General features: G+C 46.9%; 1 protein-coding gene across 1 annotated transcript in view; it reads right to left on the minus strand.

The window, feature by feature from the left end:
• CACNA1E (calcium voltage-gated channel subunit alpha1 E) overlaps positions 1-27,008 on the minus strand; it is a 470,804-nt gene that overhangs the window by 306,340 nt on the left and 137,456 nt on the right. The window contains exon 3 of the mRNA XM_075997040.1: positions 14,240-14,506. Within this exon, the coding sequence (XP_075853155.1) occupies positions 14,240-14,506 (267 nt within the window). The remainder of the gene's footprint in view (positions 1-14,239; positions 14,507-27,008) is intronic.

Genomic DNA, 27,008 nt, shown 5'->3' on the forward strand with positions numbered 1-27,008 from the left:
CTTGCAGTATCATCCTAAAAAGATGCTCTGTTAGGGAACAGTACCTGCTAGTCTTCTAGTCTGACCTGAGGCAGCTCGGTCCAATGGAAAGAGAATAGCCCAAGAGTCGGCCAGACCACATCTACCTGCGGCCTTGGGCTGATCATCTGTCAAATAAGAACAGCAACACCCACTTCACACAGGGCTGGATTAAATGAGATCCTCTAAGGCACCCTGCAGAGTGCCTGTCCTGCAACAGGCATTCATTAAAGGGCCACCTCCTCTTTGCAGGCTCAGGGATGCAGACTGCAGAATAGAAAGCTCCCCAGGCCTGAACGATGCTGCCTATAGGGTGTTGGTAAAATTCTATGATGAAAACACTGAAGGTACGAGAAAAAGAGAGGTGATCAACCTTAGGATTGTGCAGGGTGGTTCTGAACCAAGCCTTTCTCACAGTGGAAGGATGGAAAGCTGCTGGAAGTTCTAATTTCCTAGAATCTATTCCTTTGCTTTGCTCTCTTGAGCCTGTCTACTGGTGTTTGTGACAGAAATGAGCTCAGTCTTTTGGAGCCTGTACAGCTTTTCTGAGTGGGCATTTGTCACTCTTTAATCATCACCAGGGTAAGAGGTTACCCAGAGCTGTCACATCCATAGAAGTTCGGGGGGGGGGGGGCAGATGGTGCTCTCAAAAATAAGTACATAGGTTCATACACACTGCTCTATGAGACAGGAGTGTTCTCTTGCCAAAATGCCCAGATCCTCAGAACTGACATAGGCCCATACCCCCAGACCTCCCCTCCTCATGTCACTACGCCCACCCGCTCACCCCACCCCCAGGCAAGCCCACGCCCTTCAACTGCTCCTCCATCAACAGACTAGAAGAACACATGCATCCTTGTGCATCCATATGGCTCAGTTATTTCACAAACACAAACTTCCACGCAAACATCATCCAAAGTTAGCAGAAGGGAGAGGCAGTTCTTTTAACTTTTTTAGGCCCACTCCCTAATTTCTTTTGAGTCTTCTGTCTGGTTTCCAGAAGCCAAGTGGTGCATCCTAATACTCCATTCTCGTCCACACCAGTATCCAGTTCCCACAGGTGAAAGGTCCTCCAGCATCCCAGATCAGAAGACCTGCACCAGTTCCTCTGGCAAACTCCCAAGGGCTCCAAGCCATGGAGCCTCCTGCTTCCCCCCAGATCTCTCTAACCCTTTCAGAAGCTTCCTGTATAGTTCATGGATTCCAATCCTCCCTTCTCCGGCAGAACAAAGACAGAGACCATAAATACCCAAGGACCATCAACACACAGGGAGTAGTTAGAAGCTGGCAGCCCTGAGAAGAAGGTCTGCCAGGAGGGCAAGCTGGGACCCTAAGAGGGACCCTTCCACATGCCATTAATCAAGCCCCCTGAAAATTCTGGCTACCGTTTTTGTACAAACAGAAGCAAAATCAAGCAAGTTTGTTCAAGGCTGCAGATGGTTCTGAATATCTGATCTGCTTTTATCAAAAAGTGTACTGGGAAAATTTTGCATCATTATTGCCCATGAAGATATTTTTCTAGGTTGAAAATCCAAATGTGTCCTTAGGCACATTATCAGTGCAAAATAGGCATTAGAAACATACAGCGGAAGACAGGTTTTGATGTAGGTATTTTAAAATTTATTTTTAAAATATAAACTCAATAATTTTGAGAAGAAAAAAATAAAAGCTCATGGAAAGATGATCTAGCTTCAGTGATTAAGAGCATCGGCTCTGATCCAGGCCTCCAGCTCATACTCGTTGTCTGATCTTGGGCAAATGAGTTAACCTCTCTGTGCCTTAATCCCACCATCTGTGAAATGCAGAAAACAAGAATACATATCCTCATAGCACTGTCATGAGGAATAAATGCAATAACCCATGGGAAGCACTTACCACAGTACATAGTAAATGCTCAATAAATGTTAGATATTTACAAACTCTATCGACATAACACTAGTACTAACACCTAACACGTTTACAGACGGCTTTCATACACATCACCGATGCTAACCTCACCACAGTCTTGCAAGGTAGCAAAGCAGGGAAAGTGGTCTCCACGTCACATCTGAAGGCTCAGGGGGCTAACAAGCCCAGTGCCAGGTCACATAAACATTACCTGGCAGCACAGCACTCAAGTCAGACCTGGTAAGAGTCAGGAGGAAGGATGGTATTGTTAGAAGGAGAAAACTTAGTAAGCTGTGCATAAATCCTAGTTATTAGTATCTGGTTAATTCTGGATGACTTCAACTTCTGCTGCTATGTGCCAAACACTGTTCTAAGCACTTTACATATATTATCTCTTCTGATTTTCACAAAAACCCTATAAGGCACACCCTACAGGTACAGTACCATTTCCACCATTTTACATTTGTGGGCTCCAAGGCACAGAATGTGAGCAGGTTGCCTGAGGCACACAGCTAAGAAGTGGCAGAGGTGGCACTAAGATGTGACTCCAGAGGCCACATTTTTAACAATGCCACCCTAATGCTTCCAAGCAGCCTGGTAAATCCTCAACTGTAAAGTGAAGCTTTCATCCACTGGGTATTGAACCGATGACATCTGATATCCCTTTAATTCCTGAGGTTCTAGGGTTCCACGCTTTCATTGTCTAGTAAAGAAATAAAATGTTGTCTGAGTCTCTGTAAACAATACCTAAAGTGAACTTTGGAGAAAGCAACAAGCTACATCCTAGCTTAAAATAGACGTGAAGTAGTCATGAAATGTCTCATACGATGTTCTTACAGACAAAATAGAGAAATGTCAGTAGGCAAAAGCACAGTTCAGAAGATTTAAGAAAAAAGCCAGTCGATGCACATTGACTAATGCACTGATGGTAAGCAGAAGGGGGGGGGTCGCCAATTCTAACCATATTTTTATCAATTACTTGAATGAAAGCATCAAGCATGTCCTTATCAAGTTTGCAAATAACGCAGGGTTCAAGGTAAAGAGCTCACTCATTAAATAGCTGTGGTTCCATAGACAATGTGTCGTAGAAACCACTTGAACTTTGGAGTCGAGAGACTGCTTCAAGTTCACCGGTGATGACTTCAGGCAAGTGATTTAATCTTCTTTAGCCTCAGCTCCCCCGTATGTGAAAATGTGGATAATAACACTTGCCGTGTTGGAGTGTCAGTTTGTTCAAAAATAGAGAAGTCTAAAATTTGGTGGATACTCAATGAATGTTAGTCCTCTGTCCACACTCAAAGAGGATCTCTACAGGATGGACTGTTGGATCAAAAGTAAAGAGATAAAATGTACTTGAAATAAACACAGAGTCCTAAATCTAGATTCAAAAATTAAATTGAATGAGAACAGAGTGAGGGAAAATTAAGTCTGTCATCAATTCATATTAAAAGACTTGGGCTTTTAGCTGACTACGACTTCAAGTAATGACAGAAATAGAATGCCATTTATTTCTTTAAAATCTAAAAAAAGTATTTTAATGGAAACAAATGTCTTAGATGCTAATGTTAATAAGCACTATTTTACGTTTTAGTAATTAAAATACTAATAGACAACAGCCCCTGCCCTTGCAGGGATCCTAAACCAATACTAAGGTAATGTGATCAATATTACAACAAAGTCATACATGAAGTGCCATGGGAGAGCCCAGAGGGGGGCGCTGTTCTTAGTCTGCCAAGAGAAATCAAGGAAGGCTTCATGGAGGAAATGACTTCTGAGTACAGTCTTAAAAGCCAGAGTCTTTCCAGGAAGAAGAACAGCAAGTTCAAAGGCATGGAAGCTCGGAAGAGGTCAGTGCCTTCAAGGATTAGCAGGACACTGGACACAGCTAGATAGAGGGTGATTATGGTGGTCGAGAAAGGTTGGGGTGATGTGCAGAGTAGACCAGGGGAAGCCCTGAAACACCCAACCAGGGAAACCCTGCCCAGTTACAAAGCTAATAAATGACAGAAACTAAAGGGGGACTTAGGCTTTCTGACTCACTGTGTACCCTCTCTACCTGTGCTGTCCTGTACAGTAGCCACTAGCCACATGTGATGATTTAATTTTAAATTAATTAAAATCAAATAAAATTTAAATTTTAGTTCTCAGTCCCATTAGCCACATAGCAAGTGCTCAAGAGCCACACATGGCTAGTGGCTCCCATTCTGGATAACACAGACAAAAACATTCATCAGCACTGAAAGTTCTAGCCAACAGTACTATTCAATAACAAAATCATCAAGTAAATGAGAAGTAGATTTGGTCTGTGTTGCTTTACAAAACAGAAAACAGGAGGGGGAAAAAAACAGGTGGAAGCTATAAAGAGGAATGTTTCAACTTCCTATACCTTAACGATGCTGTGCTTTTGAAATAACAGAAGAGCACCCTTTCACTAGAAGTACTCAAGCTTGATGGCCATTTCTCAGGGTGATGCAGAAAGTGTTCTTGTACTGAACTGATGCTCTTTGGTTATAACGTTCGAGTTCTCTCACGGCAGTCTGGCCGACAGACCAGCGCAAACACATCCATACTTGTACATAAAGGTTTTGATGTTTGACTGGGAAGCACTATTCCTCATAGCCCAGCATCCCATATTGTTGGAATTTTTTAACATGGTAGGTGTTTTTAAATTGTGATTCATGGACCCCTAAAGTAGAATGCAAGATTGTATGTGCACTTTTCAGGAGAAAGAGGTCAACAGTATGAACCAGATTTCAATAGGATCTGTGAGCCTGATATAGAAAGTAAACAGATACACACCACACTAGAAAGAACTAATGGTCCCAGTACTCCAGAAAGAGTCATCTAGACTGCAGTCGCCAACCCTCATGCCATGGACAATATTGTCCCCAGCCTGTTAGGAACCAGCAGCACAGCAAGGTGTGAGCAGTGGGGAAGAGGGACCCAGCGAAGCTTCATCTGTATTTACAGCGCTCCCCCATCACTCACATCATCGCCTGAGCTCTGCCTTCTCTCCCCCACACACCCGCTCCATGGAAAAACCGTCTTCCATGAAACCAGTCCCTGGTGCCAAAAAGGTTGGGGACCACTGATTTAGAAGACATCTAGACAGCCACTCTGATGATTCCCAACTCTAAAGTTCCATAGTGTCGAGAACAGACCCTTGAGAACCTAAAGACTATCACCCTTCAATTGAACCATTTTAGAATCCAAGATCCACTGACCTTCAAGGAGAAGGGAGATGGGAATATAAAAGAATATGAAAATAAACCCAAGGAACCAAAGTTGGATAATTCAGAGTCAAACTGAGTAAGGTATCATCTGACAACCTCTTGCTGAGATGCTTATTGAAAGCTCTCTTGGAGATCTTGATGGTCCACTTTCAACGTTAGCCTGTAGGAATAAGCACACCCAGTTAGATGTGACACTGGCTTACCAGCTGGGGAACTTGCCAAGTAAATCCAAAGCCTGCTGAGCTATCAGTCCATTTTTAAAATAACAACTTTGTTCTAAGCACCACCTAATGATATGACAATTGCACCAGGATTCACTTAGAGGTCCTACAGTATTTCTAGAGCTAAAAGGACTGATTTCTAGAACAATGCAGCAATTACTCTGTTATCTGGTATAGCTGGAGAAGAACACTTTGGTTAATTTAACCAAAAAAGTGATAAAGAGCTACTTTATATAACTAATATGAATTATAATTTACAAAAACCCAGAATACAATGAAGTGCATGCACCATTCCAACTACATTGAACATAATGTAAAGAATGCTCCATTGGAGATATTCAGAAAGCACTACAGCATTCTGTGGTGCTTAGGGGCCATCATTAGAAATCATTATTGTCATTATTCTATAGGTCTCTGTATGCCAATTAATAAAGAGCTGTGTATTACAAAATGCCAGATAATACATACTCTGTATTTTTTTAACAGTGGCCAAGCCCATGTTGGGTAATACAGAAACGGGAACAATCCCGAGCACAACTGTCATCGTGCGACCTTGTACAAGAGAACAATCAAAATTGTAATCTTGTCTTTTACAGCCTCCCAATTCCTAGGTGATGATCCTGTCCTCCGCTCCCAGCCATCCAGCGCCCTCACACTACCTCCCAGCAACCTCCTGTCCCCTCCCCAGGCCCACCTCTGGTCCTACAGGTCCTGGTCAGGGTGACACCAGACACATATCATAGGCACTTTGTGGATGCTTGTTAAATCAATAGTCACTGATCAGATTATAAATCATTCAACAAAAATTTACTGACTGCTCACCATGTGCCAGCACTGAGCTGGAATTAAAAGGAGCATGTCCATGCGCAGAACAACCTGCTCTCGGTTATAAGGCCAGGAAGAACAAGATGAACTAACTCAAAGTTAACAGTATCGTTTATTTAGCTTAATATGTCCGGCACCCCAGATCTACATTTTGTTAGAGAAATCTCACTACCTGAACTCAAAGAATAAGCTTTCGTTAGGGCTTTAGCTGACATATGAGAGAGAGATTTAGGATGGGGAATCTCTTTAGCAATTGGTAAGACTGGACTTCTCTAAGGGCATTACCAGGGGATGACAAAACCGTGTGGAGTAATAATGGTTCTCAAAGTAACGGTTCCGAGAGCAGCAGCATCAGTGTTACCTGAGAACTTGTGACACAAATTGCCAAGCCCTACTCCAGACCTGCTGAATAGGGAATTCTGGAAGAAGGGTGCAGGAATCGGTATTTTAACAAGCCTTCCCGGTGATTCTGAGATGCACTGGAGTTTGACAGCCAGTCACGTAGATGAAACAGGCAGAGAATATAGGTCTGACTTCTACACAAAGGGACTAAATGAGGAATTTGCCTCGATGCTGATGGAAATCACCTGCTGGAAGGAATGGTCACTGACAAAAGAAAAGCACAAAGTCGTTCCCAGTAGCACACAGCTGGAAATTGCCAGGACGTCGGTGAGTGACTGTTGAAAATCCATTTCATGCTTTTTGACTCTGACCAGCCCCATGAGACAATGGCGTGGAAATTGAGAATGAGGCACTAAAAGTTTGAAAACCTCCTAACCTACAGCTAAGCTGACGCTGGAATAGACTTGTAAGGACAAATTTTCCTCCTCGTGCTGGTTTGCAGAGCCTCCTCTCTGGGTCCAAGGACCCACTCAGGACACCCAGCATCTCAGCAAAGAATCACACCAGCGTCCAATCACCACCAAGGCTCCGTTCATGACATTGACCTTGGCATTTCTTCTTTCCCCCTCTAGCCTGCTATCTACCATCCAGCCACACCCTTTTTGTACCTGCCCAAAGGAAGAGAAGAAATAAAGACAACCCCCCTTTAAGAACACAGCCTTGGGGAAGTTTACGAATACATCTGAAAGAGGCTTTCCAAATTCTCCAGAGATGAGGGGGAACAGATGCAGCCCAAATGCAGCAAAAAAGCAGCAGGACCAAATGCCACAAAAAGTAGAGCCTCAAAATTCTGCAGAGTTGCAAGAGCGATTCAAATCAACCACCCACAGGCAAAAGGCCACACTTGGCACAAGTGCCAGGCAGGGCCTCTCTCTGAAACCCCCACGTGGCTGGAGGGCGTAGTCTGGACACTACGCCCTCCAGCCCTGCCCACCTGCTTCTGACATGAACTGCTGCTTTACAAATGGGTCTATTTCAAGCTTCCCCCCACCACCACTTTTTTTTTAAATATGCAGAAGGACTCAGCTTGGAACTGTTTAGTCCTACATATTTGGAACTCGAAATACAGTAAACAAAGAAGCTGTTAAGAAGTACCCACTGCTCTGCCAGGAGATGTCTTGACACTGTTTAAAGTCATTTGCTGCTGTTCCCCTTAATCTGGCCCATCTTCCCCTAGCACCTTCTAGCTGCTCCTTGCTTTCCAGAGATCAGGATACAGGGGCTCACCAGGGTTTATATGGAAACATATTTGGGGTACTCCATGAACAAAGACACACCATAGACATCTCCCTGAAATAGGCTTAATGCATAAGAGACCACTAGGGGTCTGCTGTCCTTTCTGTCCTTAATTAAGATTGATGCCAGAAACATGACTGACTGGTGAACTCAACCGTGCCCTCTCTCTGTAGGTTTAGAAAGCTTGGGAAGAAAAACATTGATCCAAGTCCCTGATATTTCTTTTTCTTTCCTTTTTTTCTTTCAGGGAGAGGGTCTCACTCTGTTACCCAGGCTAGAGTGCCATCACATAATTATAGCTAACTTTAAAAAAAATTTTTTTAGAGAAGAGTCTCACTATGTTGCCCAAGCTAGTCTCAAATTCAAGTGATCCTGGCCTCAAGTGATCCTCCTGCCTCAGCCTCCTGCACAGCCAGAATTATAGGCTCAAGTCATTGCACTCAGCCAAGGCCCTGATGTTTCTATCCCTCTCTGAAAGGGACTGCTTTAGAAACCACACGGTGCTTGTGGTGGTGGCAGTGGGTGTTATACACTAATCTCCATGCCTGTTCCCACAGCCACCACCCCCTCCACAATCCCTAAGTGAGTTCACACTGGAATCTGAAAAGAAACAGTTATAGAAGCCTGCTCCTTAGCTCAGTGGTTCAGCATTTATCAGCGTGAAAACCCAAGATGACAAGAGGATTCAGAGTGACAAGTCCTTTGGGACATAAATACCTTCCAGTTAACCATGGTCTCTGAGTAGAAAAGGGGAACAGCTGCGTACTCATGGGGCACCCAAATGTAACAGGGCTGGGTCAGAGACGGTCACTATAAAAATGGCAAGAAAAAGCACATTAGAGATTTCCCCAGCTCCCTTCGTGCTGTGTCGCAGTGCCGCTGCGGAAAACGGAGGACTTAGGGGGAAAGTTGATTTCTGAAACTGGCCCTCCGTGAGAGACCTTAATCATCCAAGAGGAAGACAAATAACCTTCTTTTTCTGAAAATCCTAGGAAAAACCCACACAGATAATGAATTATTCACAAAGGCTGAACCTAAAAAGGAGAGACAGAGAAATATAGAAAGATGGAAAGATGGGCGGAAGACTGGGTAGAAAGAGAAAGTGAAGGCTTGGTCTCTTACTCCTTGAATAAAAGGGTATTAATTACGATTGCATTTAGGTTCCCTCTTTTATGTCTTTGTGGTCAGTGATAAGCAGAGCAAGATGAGCGAGTGGCCCCCGATGGATAGGACTGCACAGCTGGGCTTTGGCGTCCGGCGAGCTGCAGCTTCCTGGGCAGCTCTGCGTGTGACGTAAGGGAGGCGGCCGACCTGCCCATCAGACACCAGGAGCCAAAGGGTTTGCAAGAGTTCTGAGCACGGAGCAAAGCTTGACTCAGTTTTATTTGAACTGAGAATATAAGATTGAAAGAAACCAGATGTTCCTATAAAGAGGGAGGAAAGCAGCCGACTTTGAGGGGAAAAAAACCCTACATTTTATACAGCAATAGCTAAAAAGAGATAAGCAATTTTGGATGAAGCTAATAATTCCAGAGTCTGGATCTTTCCGAAGAAGAAAAAAAGAAGGCCTCTTCTGATTATTTTTCCTCCTCCTCCTTTAATTCATAGTGTGCATTGCGCCTATTGCAGAAAAAGCAAGTGGAGGGAAGTGGGGAAATAATGATATGCAAACCAACAGACAAAACTATCACATTTAAGATATTTTTGTCTCTATCCTCAAGTCATTTCATTTCTGTCAAACTCCTTCACTCCACTTGCTTTCCAGGCTGCATCCCACTTACAAATGTCCCCACAACAAGTCGTGGCCTGGTTTCCAGATGAAACATTACCCACACCTCATAGCAAGGACAAAGCCAACAGGCAATTCAGAGATTGTCCTGGGATCTTCAGAAAACGAAAACCTCTATCCTGCAGCCTCAGGACCAACCGCAGTTGCGATCTGTTTCGCCGTGTGCATCCATGCACAGGTACGCAGAAGATGTGAGGCGTGCCTGCATTATCTGATCATAGGATATAATTACAGACTTATTGCTTGTTAGCTGCCACCCTCTGCCCTAATTAAGGCATCCTGACTCATGATTCACTGGAGTTACATCAAATGTGAAATTCTTACCAGGACTACAGTCTACTATCCTGCAATGTGCTATGTATTTATAGTCAACCAAAGCAAAAGAAAACTATATGCCAAAATGGGAGATTCGGGAACTGAACTTTCAGTACTCCTCTCCAAAATCCTCCAAAGTAAATGGACAATTTACAATAGGAAATTCACAATACTAAAGCACATAACCTCTGGTCCATGGCCAGAGTGCTGGGGGGGGGGGGTACAATAAAACTCTCTACAGCAAGAAATCACAGATAAACACCCACAGGTTCACGGTAAGGAGCTTTATCATCCTGGTGGCTGCAAACACATTTCATCTGCCTACTTTAAGGCATGTTCATTTCCACACAAAACATGTGCTCCCCTGCTGAGATGACTGTGTGTGTGTGTGTGTGTGTGTGTGTGTGTGTGTGTGTGTGTGTGTGTAGGGGGAGAAATCTCCAACTGCCCATGTATAGCACAAAGTCTCCAAGTCAGACATACCGTTTCTTCCCTTGACTCCCTGAACTGGAAAAATGCAAACAAGTGTGGGCATCATGCAGACCATGCGAGAGATCCTGTATGTCCACAGGGTAACTAGCCCTGGGCATGCAGCACAGTGAACATGGGAGGGCATTCAGAACAGCCAACTGCCTGAGAAGAAAACCCTTTGGTTAGAGCTATTAGATGAGCAAAAAAGAAAAGAAGGAGTCATGTAGAATGTAATATCACATTTTAAATCAGATTAGCATTTTCAAAAAGGGTATGGTATCCACTGCAGAAGAAAGTGCCATAAGAAAATAAAATTATCTCCCTATGCAGATGTAGCTTCCAAGAAAAATGAAACACATTCAGAGTGGGCTGTTGACTTGCTATCATCTTTCATGCCAAATCTGGGTTATCTTAGGCATTTATTCCCATAAGAACTAGACCTCCCCTATTAATAATGACATAAGGTTACCCACCCACCCCCAAGTCAGAGGGTCCTACAAGCACAATTAAACTGTTCCTGTTACTTAACTGATCTTTTCAGACCAATATGATTAAAAACCAGTAAGACACAGCACAAAGAGATCATTAACACAGCACATAAAAGGGCATATCCTCCTCCTAGCCTACAGTGACTTTCTGCAGCCAGTAAAACTATAAGTCTCAAAAGGTATTGTAGCACTCAATCAAGCAAAATCCTCAAGCATGCTGAATGTGCATATGTCAGTAACAAAGCAGGTTTTTAGCAGGTTTTCTGAACAACCTTCTTCCTTTTTTTTCCTAATCTGGCCCTTACAGAGAGCAGAGAAGTACTTCCCAAACTTTAATGTGCATACCAATCACCTGAGGATCTTATTAAAATGCAGATTCTGATTCAGCACATCTGAACTGGGGTCCAGGATTCTGAATTTTTAACAAGCTCCAAATGATGCAAACCTAGCTGCTTGCTCTCATAGCCAATGTAAGAACCTAGAAGACTTCACCTTGAACTAAGACCCCTCCCTTCAGGTATGCTGAAATTTCTGCAAGACTCCATTAATAAAAATAGCTAGAGTTTACTGGGTAATTAGGTAATGTTCTAGGCACTTGACATATATTTACTCATTTAATCTCCCAGTAACTCATTATTATCATCCTCATTTTACAGATAAGGAAACTGAGTCACAGAGTAATGAAGTAACTTTTCAAGGTCATAGAGCTGGTGGAAGAACTAGGATTTGAACCCAAACAGACTAGCTCCAAAGTTTTATGGGTAACCACTACTCAAACTGACACCCAGTAAGAAAACGCTAGATGTTTCTGGAAGCTGTATGTTTAGAAAAGAAGGGAAGATGAGACTAGGAATTTAGATGTGTTTTGGAGAAAAGCCAATGTTTGCACGTGGTCACCACCAGAGAGAATATATTAGTCAATTATGTTGTATAGCGAGAGAAAAATGCAAACATGGTATATTTTAAATTTTCCAACTGGGCTCCACTGAACACTTTAGCAGATGTTCCCTGAAGACTGTTACAGTAGCCTACACGCTGGAGAACCACTGCGAAAAATTTCCAACTATGGGGAAAGAAGAGACCATTCGGGCAGGGCTCAGGGCCAAGGCTCTGAGCATGTTGCTGAAATCAATTACTTGGAGCATCTCTCCTTTGACTCTCTTTGGTCCATTTTGGCCAAAGACAGGGAAAAGGAGGAGTAAAACTCACAGCCACACCTTGCGCTCGCAACGCCTGGTGGAAAGGCGGTGTCTTTGCAGCGGAAGAGAAAACGTGGAAAGAGGCGACCGACCGCGTGGCGGAGGAAACGTGCCTCATTTCCCAGCCAGGGAGCCTGGGCCCAGCCGGAAGTATCCGAGGTGCTGAACCTGCGTGACTGGGGAGCCCGGGGCGGCCCGGGAGTTTCGGTGGCGCTGTCCGAGGTGCCAACGATGGCTGCAGGCACACTTTGCCACCCACGGGGCAGCGGGGTGGCTTTGTCTACCGCAGGGAAATGGGAGGGCGCCTGTCTGAATAAACATGCCCTTAAGAGAGGGGCACGGCAAAGCAGCACCTGGTGATGGGAAATTTGGGGAACTGGAGAGGGCGGGCGAGGGAGGAGGGCCCAGCTGGGAAATCTATAGAGACCTGCCCAGAGGAGTATTTGCCGCCGCAGCACGCAACACAATGAGATCTGTCCGCTTTGTGCAGCGCCCGGCAGGCTTGACTGCAGGGACCCGACCCCTCCCCCTCGCGAAACCCCGACCCTAGAATCATTCTATCCAGGCACTGTATGGCCCCGGGACCGCTCTGTGGGGGTAGGAAAGGGAGGGGAGTGCAGGGAGGAGGAGAGAGGGAGAAGCCCAGCCAGGGGTGGCTGTGGGAGGCTGCAAACTGCAGCAGGAAGATTATCTGCTTAGAGATGCTCCTCCGTTTCTAATGAGGGGAGCTGCCTAGGGGCACCGCGGGCCAGCCCATTGCGGAGCTACTGAAGCAGGGAACTAGGGAAGGAGGAGGCGAAGGCCAGAAACTGGGGTGGGGGCAATACGGACATGCCCAGGCCCTGGGGAGGAGAGCCGCATGCCTGGCTAACGCTGGAGACCCAAGGGCAGCCCAGCTGTCTCACTGCTGCACACCTGGAGGGTAGGAGTGGGGAGAAGGGAAGACAGGGGAGAAGAGAAGGGGCCACCTTTGAAGGTGCATCCTTCCCAATTCTCCCTCCACACGCATCAAAGTCCCGTTTCCAAGCCCACTCCCATATATAACACCACACCGCTGGCTTGCCTCCTGCTAATCCCCTACTGATCCCCTTCGCCACCCCACCACCCACAATTTCTAATGGCCGTGCCAGGCATCCAAATCCTTAGCGAGAATGAGGCAGGGATATGCCTAATCAGCAGCCTGCATTTGGTGCACTTGATTAAACCTGCAAAGAAGCTCCTTCCATGCTGACACCACCGCTGTCAGCCACGGCCCCCACCGGCTCTTTGTGGAGGGCAGCTCCTTTGGAGCTAGAGTGAGACCGATTGCTTGCACACCTCCGCCCTTCAGCTGATAAATTCAGGCCCAGCAGATCCACCTGGATCCTGGGTACTGCAAGCAACCAGCTGGGTCAAGCACAGAAGCAAGAGTACCCAAGCCAGGAGGACCCAGGAGAGCATGGGCCCTGATGGGCTGCTCTCCCTTGGCGAGAAGAGAACTCCAACTTGGAGCAGTTTGGGCTGTGGCATCAGAGATCACCTCCCCTGACACACACGCATTCACTCCACTTTCAGTGGAACTTAAACTTAGTCCCCAGAGTTTGCTGGGTCCCCAGCCCGAAGGCTGTTTTATTTATTCATTTGTCTGTTGGTATACAGGGTTTTGGCCCGGTGCTCTTGGAGCTTCTGAACCCATAAATCCCTCATGGAGCCTCCACTTCCTTTGACAGTGCGATTGTCTCCCCAGCTGGTGGGGATGGGGCACAGGGGCCTGGCTTAAAGGGAGGAAAAGGGGAAATTGATTATTAAAGAAAGCCTGAGGTCAGGGGCACCCTAGTTTATGTAGAATACAGCTTGTGAAGGGTCTAGGGGTGGGGAGGGGGCTGGGAATCAGACAAAGCCCAGCCCAGAAAGGGACGCACCCAGGGACACTAGAGATTTCCACATACGAAAAATCAAAAAACCCAAAGTCTTACCTTGAAAAATACTAGCACCCAAACCAGCCTCCACAGCACCAAGCTTGCCCCTTAGACGCGCCGAAGTAAAGAGTGCACTTCAGCAAAGGGGCAAATCGGCACCAGGAAAGGTGTGGGGGACACACTCCATGCTCCGTGGCCCCCTCACCCGAGGAAATGCAAAGGGGAAGAGAGGAGTTATGGTGGGCAAGAAAGGATATGGCCAATCGATGAGCTTCTTGGCGTATTTCCTGACAATGTTATCTTCTCCGAAGATGAACAGGGATCTGTTGACGGTGAAACAGTTCTGCCGGACGGGAATGGGGTTGTACAAAGCCATAGTCCGCGCCCTCTGCGCTTTCGACTGCTTGTAGGCGGCTGCCGACCCAGAGGCCGGCACTGGGGTTCCTTGCCGGTTCCTGCTCTGGTCCGAGTCTCCATCGCCCGACCCCGGCCTGGCGACCACCGCCTCCCCGAAGCGAGCCATCCTGAAGTTTAAACAGACAGAAGACACACAAAGGTGATCGCGGCCGAACACCGCACACAGCAACAAGCAGAAAGACACACGGAGACTCAGAGCCGCATCCAGGCAGGCGCGGGGACCACCGCCTCTGGGGAGCTCCGCGAGCTCTTCGGAGAGGCGGCGCGCCGCTCGGAACTGTTGAATCTAAATACAACCTCTGCGAAGCTCCATTCCTCAAGAAGCAAAAAATCGGGGTGGGGGGAGGGCTTGGGGCGCTCAGTTTCTGGAGGCAATTGCTTTTTCAAAATGCCAGCGTGTGGTGCTCAGGGGCCGGAGAGCAGAGGGGTGGAGCAGGCTGCTCTTCAAACATAGCTCCTCTTCTGGCGGACGCACCGCCTCGTTGGGGAGAGGCAGCACCGGCCCGCTAGGTAACAGTTTGGTGATTTATTGGTCGGGGGGAGGGGTGGGGAGGAAGGGGGGATGAAAACAAAAGAACTTTTTTAAAAAAAGACGAGGACGGGATTACGGTGACATGCTTTATAACGCCAGCCCCGGCAAGTCCATCTAAGAAATTCCACGGCGAAGACTCGGGTCTCTAAATCTGCCAGCACCGACGCATCCAAACGTTGGAGAGAGAGGGAGAGAGGGAGGGGGGAGAGCGGCACTGAGGTTCCTGCGTAAACCGCAACGCCCGAAATATCAAAATAAGAAGTCGATCCAACCGGAGAGGGACAAATGACTTCCAAGCTCCTGCGCCTGGGGTGGAAGCTGAGCAGCATCCAGAGAGCAGCGAAGCCCGAGTGCCAGCGTCCGCCCCGAGTGCCGCCGCCGCCTCCCGATCAGCACGCAACAGCGATCCGCGGCTGCGCCGGGAGAGGGCGGGAGCGCGAGCGGGCGGGCGGGCGAGCGCTGGGCGAGGGAGGAACAGGTTGCCGCCGAGCCTCGCGGGCCTGGCACGGGACTTGTCCGAGGACCGAACTTCCCCACTAACCACTCGGTCTTCCTCTTCCACCCCGCCAGCCCCGCTGCACCGGGCCGCGAGCGAGCACGCGCTGCAGAGGGGAGGCGGGGAGGGCGCGCAGCAGAGCGCAGGGGCGCAGCGGGGCGCGGGAGCGCCGGCAGGAGCGGGGGAGGGGCTGGCGAGGCGGGAGGGGCGGGCTGTAGCCGGAAGGCTGGAGGTTCCTGGGAGGTGAGGCTGGTCTGCCTTAGTGATTTCTTTGGCCAAAGGGTAGCGGCCACCTCCGCAAAGGACCAAGGAAGAGCAGCCTTCCCCCAAGTAGTGCGGAGCAGGGAGAGGCAGGCACAGCTGGCGGCGCGGTGGAGTCTCCGCAGGAGCGCGGGGACCTGGCGTGGGGCGCGCACGCACTCGCGCCTTCGGTCCCTGCAGAGAGGGGACCCTTCGGTCCCTGCAGAGAGGGCCGGGCACTGCCTGGCGCAGTGCCCGGCCCACCGCCGCCCTAAGGAGGAGCCCAGGCCTTTGCGCCCGGTGAGCCGCGCTAGGGCCGTGTCGCCGCTCTTCTGCGCCTCCCAAGCTCCACGCACACACACGGGCAGGGATCTCCACGAAGAAGGCAGCACCCTCTCCTCAGCTCCCCACTTAGCACCCTGGAGGCCCCGTGGGGCAGACTAGAAACTCTGGGGACTCTACACTCGGGTGTTGATGCCAGCCCCGACGGCAGCTTCTGCCCTCGTGGGGCGGCCTCCTGGGTTCTGCTCTGGCAGAGCCCTGCGCCTCCTTTCCTGGCAGGGAGTCCAGACATTAGGGCCCTAGATGGTGAGTTATGGGCTAAAACTACCTTGTTCAAAATCCTGACAAACTAAAGGGTCCTCCCACCCGCATCCTTTACTCCCAAAGAAGCTCCACTGACTTTCTCAAACGTATCCTATGAATCGAAAAAAACAGAATTGGTATCTGAGCTGCAGAGGTGGGGAAGGTGGACTGCAAGCCCCATAGAAAGAGCCCCTGCGATTAGCAACCAAGCCTTTCAACACAGGTGACTGGTGGTGCCAGCTGTCCTCTCCCATGTCCACACTGGCTCTGCCTCCCCCTGCCTTAGCCTCCGCAGGTAGTCCTGTCCAGATCCTCTGCACCTGAGCAGGGGAAGGGAAGGGAAAAGGGAGAGGCTGGGCATGGAAACAAAAAGATGACTGAAGCCCCAAGGTTGGAATCTTGGGTGAGTGTGGCTTCGTGCGTGTGAAGGGCAGTGTCTCTGCGTGTGAGACTAACTGCTGAGAAGTGAGGCGGCATCTCAATGCACCGCACGTGTGTTCCTACGTGTATGTGCCTGTGTGTGGGCAAGGCCATGTGAGTACTGACACGTGTCTATTGTGTGTGAATGTATGTGAGCGTATGTGTGTGTGCGAAGGAAAATTCTCTGGGTTCTGCAAATGTAAAGGAATGGTTTCAACTCTCCACCTCCAGCAGGTACTGCAGCCCTTGGACTTTGTGATCCAGGGGGGCCCAGTTCAGGCCGAATTACTAGTCAAGGTGAGTCAGCTCTCATTGCTTTTTTTGATTTCACATTACTGCCTTCCTCTGTCTTTCCTCCTGCCTTAATTGGAGGGTCCTCTTCTTTCTGAATACCTACTAAGAAGTGAAAGGGAGGGTAGTGCCAGGAACCACGAAGTCCCATCAGCCAGTCAGTCCCTCAGAACCAGTCGCAAGTAGCTGTGTCAGTAACCCTGTAAACTATCTGGGATTAGAAAGGGCTTCCAGAAATTATCAAGCACATTCCCCTGTTTTCAGGCAGGGCCATAATCCATAGCACAAAATTCATTCCAATCATTCATTTGACAGATATTTTTGAGTCCCTTCCATGTCCCAGGCACTGTTTTAGGCACTGAGAATATAATAATGAATGATGACATAAATAATGTATCTTCTTCTTAGATGAAATTAGATTGGATAACCTCACACACTAGACTGCTTCACAAACCCCACTTTCTCATTGGGACTGCACTCTTTTCCTTAGCAGATTGGGGAGGGGTATGCCTGTTTGTAAGTGCCCTGGGTAAGCAGGGCTCACGAGCCTTTTACCTCCTGGAAGTGCTTCTTGGAAGATCAGAGATCCCTGACTTGTCTCTTCGATGTCATCCACTCAGTAAAGATCCAGTACAAATTCCCTGTCCTCTCTCTGCCATGTCCTATGTTCTCTGTGGCTGCCGTAATTCTTTAGAGACCTAGAATACTCTCAAGACAGGATATTACACATGGAAACATGAGAACCCACTTGAGTTGGTAGCTGCCTTCTTGCCTTTCGAGGAGACAGAGATGACAAATGCACAGGTTGGGGATAATGGAAAATATATTGGGGAGTATGGGCACCTATGTTGGGGAGTTAAAGGGGACAAATTCTTGGAGGTTAGAGCCCAAAAGGATAGGGACGAACATAATGGCATAAATGACTTTGGGGAAAGACTTGGCCTAAGGTTAGCAATGCTAGTAGAAAGATATTTTCATCTTCCACTCCCCACCTGGCTGTCATCGCTTTGAGAGCTTTGAGATCTATGAATTTCTATATGGGTTTCATGCTCTCCAGTCTCCTGAGCCCCCAAGACAGCTAGTTTTAATGGTTGAATAATATGTGCTTAATAGTTTTCAGCTTGCATAAGCCCCACAGCTGATCCTCACTCCAGACCTCCAAGATCAGCCTGGCAACGCATGTATCATGACCCTGATTTGACAGGCAAAGCAGCAGACTTCCAGAAACGTGAAGCCATATGCCCACATCTGATAAGAGAGAGAGTGTGGACTCCTAACACATGTGACTTCCAGTTTATGGTTCTTTCTAAAACCCACGCTGTGAAGGGCAGCAATGGTGTAATTCCAAATTGTTCATCATCAAGAGATGAAACTGCACAATGACACTAAGCCTATGGAAATGCTATGCTTACCATCCTCAAATTGAATTTGATCAGTGGCCAAATGCTTCTGGCACCTTACCGGGAAGGTGCTTGACAGGGGACACATGGACTGCCCTCAAGATCCAGGAGGATCCTTAGAAAAAGTTCATGATCAGATTGTTGCCATAATGCTCTTCCTAAGAGAATTTGGTGGGCATTCGACTCCCAGTGCCACTGTCTTCTTAAAGACCCACAAATGGAAATGTGGAAAATCAGCAATTAGTCTCAACTGATGAGAAAGCAGTGTGAAGACCATCTGAAAATCCTTTTCCAGCCAGAGGGACAGTAGCCTGCATTTTCCTGTTGTCAGAGCACCATCTACTGGTGACTTGTGAGATACTGCTGTGAGCACAAGTGCTTGGCAGCCCAGCACTGCTCAGAGCCTAGACACTCCTACACAGGTGACATCTTCTCACCAGCCCTCTATTCCACTGTGGGACTTTGTCGAAGTCAGAGCCATCAATTTTGCCACAATGTAACCTCCTATGTCACAGTGCCTGGAAAGTGCAGTCCCACACGCCAGAGCACAAGGCCAACACCACACAGACAGAATGTTAGGATGGGGTAGCCAGATGTTCCACATGTTTTTCTGCAAGCAGTAACCTGCAAACTAGGAACTCAACAGGGGCTAAGAAAGCAAGTGAGAAACTTTCCTAGATTATTAAGCCCACGCAGACTATTATTAATAAACTTCGAAGCCTTTACCCTGCGGCTGTGTACCGCACTGTACCATCCAAGGTGCAATGAGGAGTGACGGGGATGGCAGGCGGTCCCTCCAGCCCCCTCTGGAAAAGGAAGAAAACACAGTGCCCCCGCTGCCTCCGGACCATAAGAGTTTGTGCTAAGACAGATGGACGTGAGTGGCAAGGTTGGAGAAGCAGTCAGCCTACTCCCCTCATTCAGAAAGCTCTTCCCAGATCTGTGGGATCTTAGACCATCATCCTGTGAGATTTTAGCCCATCTCTGAGCAGTCTGCAAAGCTGGGCCTCATCCAAAAGGCATGTGCCCCTTCTACCAGGCCTGCTCCCTCATCTTCCCCCGCCCTGCCAGTTAGACTCAGATAGCTTATGCTTAAGCTATCAGAGCCCCTTTTGTTCTATTTTTCCCCCGTTGAGCTTTTCCAAGAAATAGACTCTTATGCAAAGCAGTGCTCTGAGGAACATAATGCAGAGAGGATTTGGGAGTGGGTTCTTAAGAAAAAAGTTGGCAGGAGACCATGTGCAAATGCATAGCAAAGCAGAGGAGCATTATGGCAATGCAGACATCTTGGGAGTCTGGTGGCTTTCACAATACCTCACAGCCCTTACTTGGGTGCAAACTAACTTCACATCCTTATGTAATGTCCATCCCTAGAACTAGCATCTCTCAAACTGGAGCCTGAGAAGCTCCACAATTCTAATATGATGTCAGCTAACCAAAGATCTGCAAATTTTGCTTAAAAACGTTTTAAAGACCATTCATTTATGACAACCCAACATTTCCTGAGTGCCAACCATAATGTTGTCTCACCAAATTTTTGCTGCAGGACCGTGAGGCACATTCTATTTTCTGAGGCCTAGAGGTTCAGGAACTTGTCCAAGTGCAGAGAGCTAGGAAATAGCAGAGTTGGATGTCCTAACAGTAAGGCCATGATTCTTTGCAAAATGTGGCCACTAGTTATATACTGCATGTAGAAAAAATGTTTTCCTTGCTTAAGAGACAGGTCATAGGCATGGTCTTGGGCCTTGGAGAGGTAGGGCATGACCTTGAGCCAGAGAATCTCCCAGAAGGTTAAATTTCTAAGATGGCATACTACCCTGCCCCATAAGGCTGGTATGAAGATTAAATTAGTTAATGTATATAAAGCTCTTAGAACAGTACCTGGCACACAATAAGTGCTATATAAGTGCTTGTTACATACATTTCAGCTATAGCAGCTGTGACCATAGTAACACACAGCAAACACTGCATATCTGGTGACTTTCTGTTTCTAAAAGCAGACCTTAGAGGTGCAGCCCAGGATGGACACACAACTTGGTGTATGTGCAGTGTAGACAGAGGAGAAGTGACACATAAGTGCCCAAGATGTGGTCACAAAGGGGCATAGAGGAAAAAAGAGAAAAAAATTAAAGAATATATAGAGACCAGTGTCTGGGGAGCCCAAATGCCCTGGTACCTGAGAGAGCTGTGTGTTTGTTTATTTATTCATGAATTCATAAACCCATCTAACAAATACTCATTAATCCCTTTTGATGTGCCCGGCATTGTTCTCAGGGATTCTGAGGCTCACAGATAAATTAGACACAGTCACAGCCTCTGAGAGCTTACAGTTTAAGAGAGGAGAAGGGAAAAACATCCCACGAAGGGCTTTGATAGGAGGCAGGACGCGGAGCGCACCGTAGGAGAACATTCGGAAAGAACAGAGCGGGGAGCGGTCCCTCTCGCTGCAGGCAAGCCCAGCAAGGCAAGGATCCAGAGATCTCTTTGAAAGCTGGTGTCGGAGGCGTAGAGCAACAGCCCGGAGCGCGAGTGGGAAGTGGAGGGTATGCAAGATCCACGGGACCGACTGGTCCACAGCGTTTTTATTTTCTGTCGATGTATCTAGGATCACAAAGATTGTAGCTTTACCACCTCTATCTTTTCTTTTCCCTAAGTTGAGGTCACTTCTCAGTCTGGAGAAAAGCCAAATATGTTTAACCTAATAGATATTAACTCTTTTTGGGAAAGTTGCTTCGGAGGTTTGGAGTTTAGCCCCAGACAGCAAAGGACCCTTCTCCCACCACTGTCCGCCTCCCCTCCCACCCTCGGGGCTCGCTCATGCTGCCCAGGGGGACAGCCAAGCGCAGTGAGAGGACGCGCTGGGCAGGGCTCCAGCTCCCGCTGGTGGGGGTGAGCGGAGCATGAGAGCGGCTGACAGGCACACGCCCATCCATCCGCCCCCGTGGCCTCTTGACTCAGAAAACACAATGCAGCCCACACTCTGCAAAGCTCACTCCGCCTGGGTGGGCTCAGGCTGATTCATTCATTCAGCAAACATGCAATAAGCACCTTCCACATGTCAGGCAGCATGCCAAGGGCGAGACCAAAGGAAGCAGTGCCTAGGAGAAGGTGCCCAGGTTACAGTCCCATCCTGCCTTGAGCCACTCCCCACATTGCACACTGCAAGATGTTGCTGCAGTGGCAGAAAAGGCAGCTCACAGTTGAAAAGCCTAGAGGGACCAGAAGGCTCAGAGAAAAGAATGAGACTCCACTGCACCCACCAGTCTTGCCTCTCCCTGGGCCCTCTGGGCTGGACTTGTGAGCAGAGCGAGCTGCTGCCTGTCCATCACCACACCCTCTCTCTCCCACTCGCTCCCACGCTGAGCAGCTGGTGACACCCACCTGGTATAAAATAACCAGAGTGAATAAGGCATTCCCACATGATATGGACTTAAGGCCAGTTTCGAAACATACACCTGGGCAGGCCAGTTGCTGACTCTGTCCCTTCCACTCCTCAGAAATTGCACTAAGACACCCACTGACCCCCTAATGGTCCTTGTTCTACCCTCTGTTTCCCTGGCCACTCTGCAGCATTCGGCACCACTGATGTCCCCTCCTGCTCAGAGACCCCTCCCTCTTGGCATCCCAGTGGTCACATCTCGCAGTTTCTCACTGTCCCCTCCTCTTCCTCTTCTCATTGCTCTCACCTGATCGTGGGGGTGCTCCATGGGTCTGTCCTCGATGCTTTGTCTCCTCTCTCTTCTCTCCCTTTGAGGCCGAATCCTCGCCCACCATTGCCACTGTCCCCGACTCCCACATGTAGCCCCTTTTGCCTCATCCCCAGATCCAAATGTCCAGTGAAGTAATGGACATTTGCACACAGACTGCCCCTCATCACCTCCAATGCAACGTGTCCAAAAGTGAAGTCACTGTAACCCCACAAAGCGAGCTCCCCCTCCTACAGTTCCGATTTCCATCCATGTGACACTGCTCTCCCATCACTAATCACTTTACTTCAGTGGCTCCCCACTGCCTATAAAATGCCCAAACTCCTTAGCCTGACAATTCAAGGCAGTCTGAATTCAAGCTATCTTTCCAGTACCATCTCCCACCGTATTAACACAGAACAAGCATGCCATGCCCACGCCCACCTCAAACCCCTGCTCACGGCACCTGCTGCGGACTACCCCAAGAACACCCTCCCTCCTTCCTGCTGCTCACACTCCCAGGCATCCTTCAATGTGTGGTTCAGTTCAGTTCTGCCCCCGCCATGAAGCCTTCCATAATCTCTCCAATTCTGTGACCTCTACCGCCTTTGAACTCACAGAACTTCTGTGGCATTCACATAGCACCTTGTTTACTCACTGTAATCGTTGCCATGAAAATAACTTCACCATTACATTCCTATTCCATCTCCTCAGCTATGGTGCAAGCTTCTTCTCAAGAGTAGAGGACACAGCGCCCCCTTCATGTGATTACCTGCAATGCCTGCATCATGTTATCCTCATAGCAGGCTTTTACTAAATAGTCAACGAATGAATGAACCTCCGATAACTCTTCTGGATGAAAAAGAGTTTGAGCATCAATCAGGTATCTGACCCCTGACTGAGGGGCTGCCCTTCTCCTCACACGTTCTCACTCTGACTCTGAGTCTCTGGGCTGAGTGGTCATCTTCCTCTTTATATCAAGAAGGGATGCTGACCTCCCTCGCAGGAGAGACCAGGTGGCTAACTCAGGGAGAGCTTCTCCAGCACAGTAATGCCTCAGCCTCATCTTCTCCGTCATTAATTTATAGGGTTCATTCTCTTACCAGGAGCACCTCCTGCTTTTAAAAACGGTCAAAATAAGATCTGGGGAATCAGTAATTATAAGGAAACATTTAGATCCCCACACAAAGAATATTTTCAGATGCCTTGCCACAGAAAATGATGAAATATGGAAGAAAAAAGTTCTGCTGCAAAAAATAAAAACCTACATCAATTGCAGTCTTAATTGATTTTATCTCTTCTCTACCAAGAAAGGCAAATGTCATCATGTCTCTTTCTCCTATGAAGAATTACAAGTGCAAAAGACACACACACACACACACTTCCTACATGCAAAGACACACATGAGATTCTGATGTGATCTCAAGCTCTGCCAGCCAAGTGTCCACATATATGAGGGATCTTCCTATACTTGAGTGCTTTTATACAGGCTTAATACAGTACATTCAAACGTGAAATATTACAAACTATTTTGAAGATCTCTAAATATTCCCAATGTGCCATTTAAAAATGGAAAAGGTAGAAATGTAATTCTCAATCAAGAGAGAATTTCTGGCCGGGCGCGGTGGCTCACACCTGTAATCCTAGCACTCTGGGAGGCCGAGGCAGACGGATTGCTTGAGGTCAGGAGTTCGAAACCAGCCTGAGCAAGAGCGAGACCCCGTCTCTACCATAAATAGAAAGAAATTAATTGGCCAACTAATATATATGTATATAAAAAAAATTAGCCGGGCATGGTGGCACATGCCTGTAGTCCCAGCTACTCGGGAGGCTGAGGCAGAAGGATTGCTTGAGCCCAGGAGTTTGAGGTTGCTGTGAGCTAGGCTGACGCCACAGCACTCACTATAGCCTGGGCAACAAGTGAGACTCTGTCTCAAAAAAAAAAAAAAAAAGAGAGAGAATTTCTGAAACATTCCTAATACCCTTAACAAGCCAACCCCTTGGACACACACATAAACATTCTCACAATACAGCTCTTGCCCTTAAAGATTTTTTTTTACACAACCACCCATCACTCAGTCACATTCTTCAAAATAATTCTGCCAAATGTAGTCAAGTATTAACATCATAATTCAAAGCTTGCTATTATGCTATATTCCTTTTGTTTAAATAATCTCCCCCAATAAGTCATAACTTCATATTGCAAATTCTAGGGCTCTATAAAACATGGAGAAAATGGACATGCATCAAACAAGTAAAGAATAATTATAAAGAAAACTAGAGGTGATGGCATTTATAGTATTATTTGTAATAAGTATTAAATACTTATTATGTGCAAGGCACCGTGCTAAATGTTTCACTTTCCTTATTTCTCTGAATAAACCTATGTGGTAAGTACTATTAACATTATAATCCCCATTTTACAGATAAGAGAAGACTGAAAGAGACTATATCATTTCCCTGAATTTCAGGTAGATGGTAGGTGGCATAACAGAAAGCCAACCCTAAGTCTACCTGACTCCAAAATCCATTACCTTAGCCCCTTTAAGGCCTCTTACAGATACCATTAATAGAGATTTAAGCTAGTCACTTTATTTCATGATGATTCTACAATTCCAAGAGGCAAGAATATGTCCAGACTCTACAGACGGTGCTCAAAGGCCTCTGAATAAACGAGTCATCAGGGTGTGGACAATACTGGGAGACTTGCACCTCAGTCCTGGGTGGGTTTATAATCCCATGTGCAAAAATGGCAGCAGTAATACCTGCCCTCTGAACCTCAGGGGGTTACTGATAAGCCAAATTTGAGAATGGAGTCTTAGCCTGACCTGCTGCTGCAGCTGCTGCTGAAGTTCTGCATTACAACATCCCAGAGCAACTTGAGTCATGCCCGGGAGAGCTGAGTCCTAGTTCAGAAAACATTTGCATTCTCCAAAACGTCTCAAAATCCACAGGGTATGCTATTGCCCACAATGTGCTCATGATGACCTTGGTTTTACACACCATTTACTTGTTTTTCAATGAATGGCCAAATCTATGCTAAATGCCCCCTAACCCCTGAGCTCCCTGGTTGGTCAGCCTGAGGTAGCTATCTAGAAAAGCTATCAGCCAGACTCTGGAGGGGTCAACAGGGAGGGCAGGGAGGAAGGGAGAAAAGATAGCTGTTTGGTAGCAGAAAATAAGGGTCTGCTGCATTGCAGACCCAAATACTCTGTGCTCTGTGTTCAGCAAATCCAAGAGTAGTGCCATTCCTATCATTCAAGAACATCGATCCTGATCATTAGGTATGGCTTTAGTTTTGTTTTGTTTTTGCATGAATATTTCTGCTGCCAACACGTGCCACTAAAGGACTCAGCAAATTTAAATCCTCCTGCTTCTCAACTTGTTGGTTTCCTGCCTGCACTCCAGCAGGTAATACACCCACAGACTCGCGGTGCTCCGGGCTGTAGAATTCACAGGAGTCTATAATGTTCGGGTTATTTTTAAACTTTCAGGCCACTCTCCCTCCCCACGAACAGCAGGCCTGCCATTTAGAATGGTGTTTAACCCACACCCCACCTGCTTTGAAACTTTAGCTTTCTGTGTTAAAAGAAAAGTGCATACACACACACACACACACACACACACACCCCTAAAAACTAAAGACAGTCACTAGCTTACTGGAGGTGAGAGACCCAGCTCACGAATGATGCCGAGATTGCAGACATGATGTGTGTGAAATGCTTTGTAAACTCAGAGTGCCACACCACTGTGGCTGGTGTTATTGTTATTGCTATATTCACAGGGACAGGCAGCATTATAGATGATATCAAAAGACAACTCCTTTTTTAATATAAATTTTATTGTGTATACCTTACGTTTACAACATGATGTTATAGGCATGATACATATAGATAATAAAATGTTTACTATAGTGAAGGAGATTAACATCTATCATCTCACGTAGTTACTTTTTTTGTGACAAGAGCAGCTGATTATCTATTTATTTAACAAAAATCTCCCCAAAATACAATTTTATTAACTATAGTCCTTGTGTTGTACATTGGATCTCTAAACTCCTAACATATCTGCTACTTGGTATCTGTTGACCTACATCTCCCCATTCCCTTCCCCCTCAGCTGGCCCCCTGTTTCATTCTTGATCTCTGTATTTAAGCTCCTTTTTTTTTTTTCTATATTCTACACATAAGTTAGATCATGCAGTATTTGTCTTTCTGTGTCTGGTTTATTTCACGTAGCACAATGTCCTCCAGGTCCATCCATGTTGTGGCAAATGGCAGGGTCTCCTTTTTAAGGGATAAATAATATTCCACTGTATAATATATACATGCCACATTTTGTTGATTCATTTCTCTATCGACAGATCTTTAGGTTGTTTCCATATCTTGACTCTTGTGAATAATGCCACATTGAGCATGGGAGTGTGGGTATCTTTACGTGATGGTGATTTCATCTCCTTTGGACAGATGCACACAAAAGGGATTACTTTCACTGGGGTGAGAGGCCCAGCTCACAGAACAATGCTGAGCTTGCTGAGAAGACATGTAGGAAAATGCTTTGTAAACTCAGAGTGCCACCGCACACAGTGGTGGGTGATATTATTATTACATTTGCAGGGACAGACACCAAGCATCACAGAAGATGCCAAAAGACTACTCTTTGTTTTCAAAATGGAATTGTACAGCTATAATCAAAGCATTCAAGGCCCTTCATTTGCCCAGGGAACCAGATAGGAGCTGGCTAAGGGGGTTTGGGTTATAATTTTCTTCAAATTAATTACCTTTTTTCTGTAAGTGAAAGACATTGGGGGAAAAGGGGAAAGAAATTCTAAAAACAAATTAACAAAAAGAGAGTTAAGTAGGTCAATCAAATAAAAATCTTCAAAGCAGCAACAATAACCAACATTTGTGGAAGGTTGAAGCACTGTGTATATGTAACCTCATTTGATCTGCACAAGATT

This window comes from Microcebus murinus, chromosome 23 (assembly GCF_040939455.1).
Source record: "Microcebus murinus isolate Inina chromosome 23, M.murinus_Inina_mat1.0, whole genome shotgun sequence".
Taxonomy (NCBI): domain Eukaryota; kingdom Metazoa; phylum Chordata; class Mammalia; order Primates; family Cheirogaleidae; genus Microcebus; species Microcebus murinus.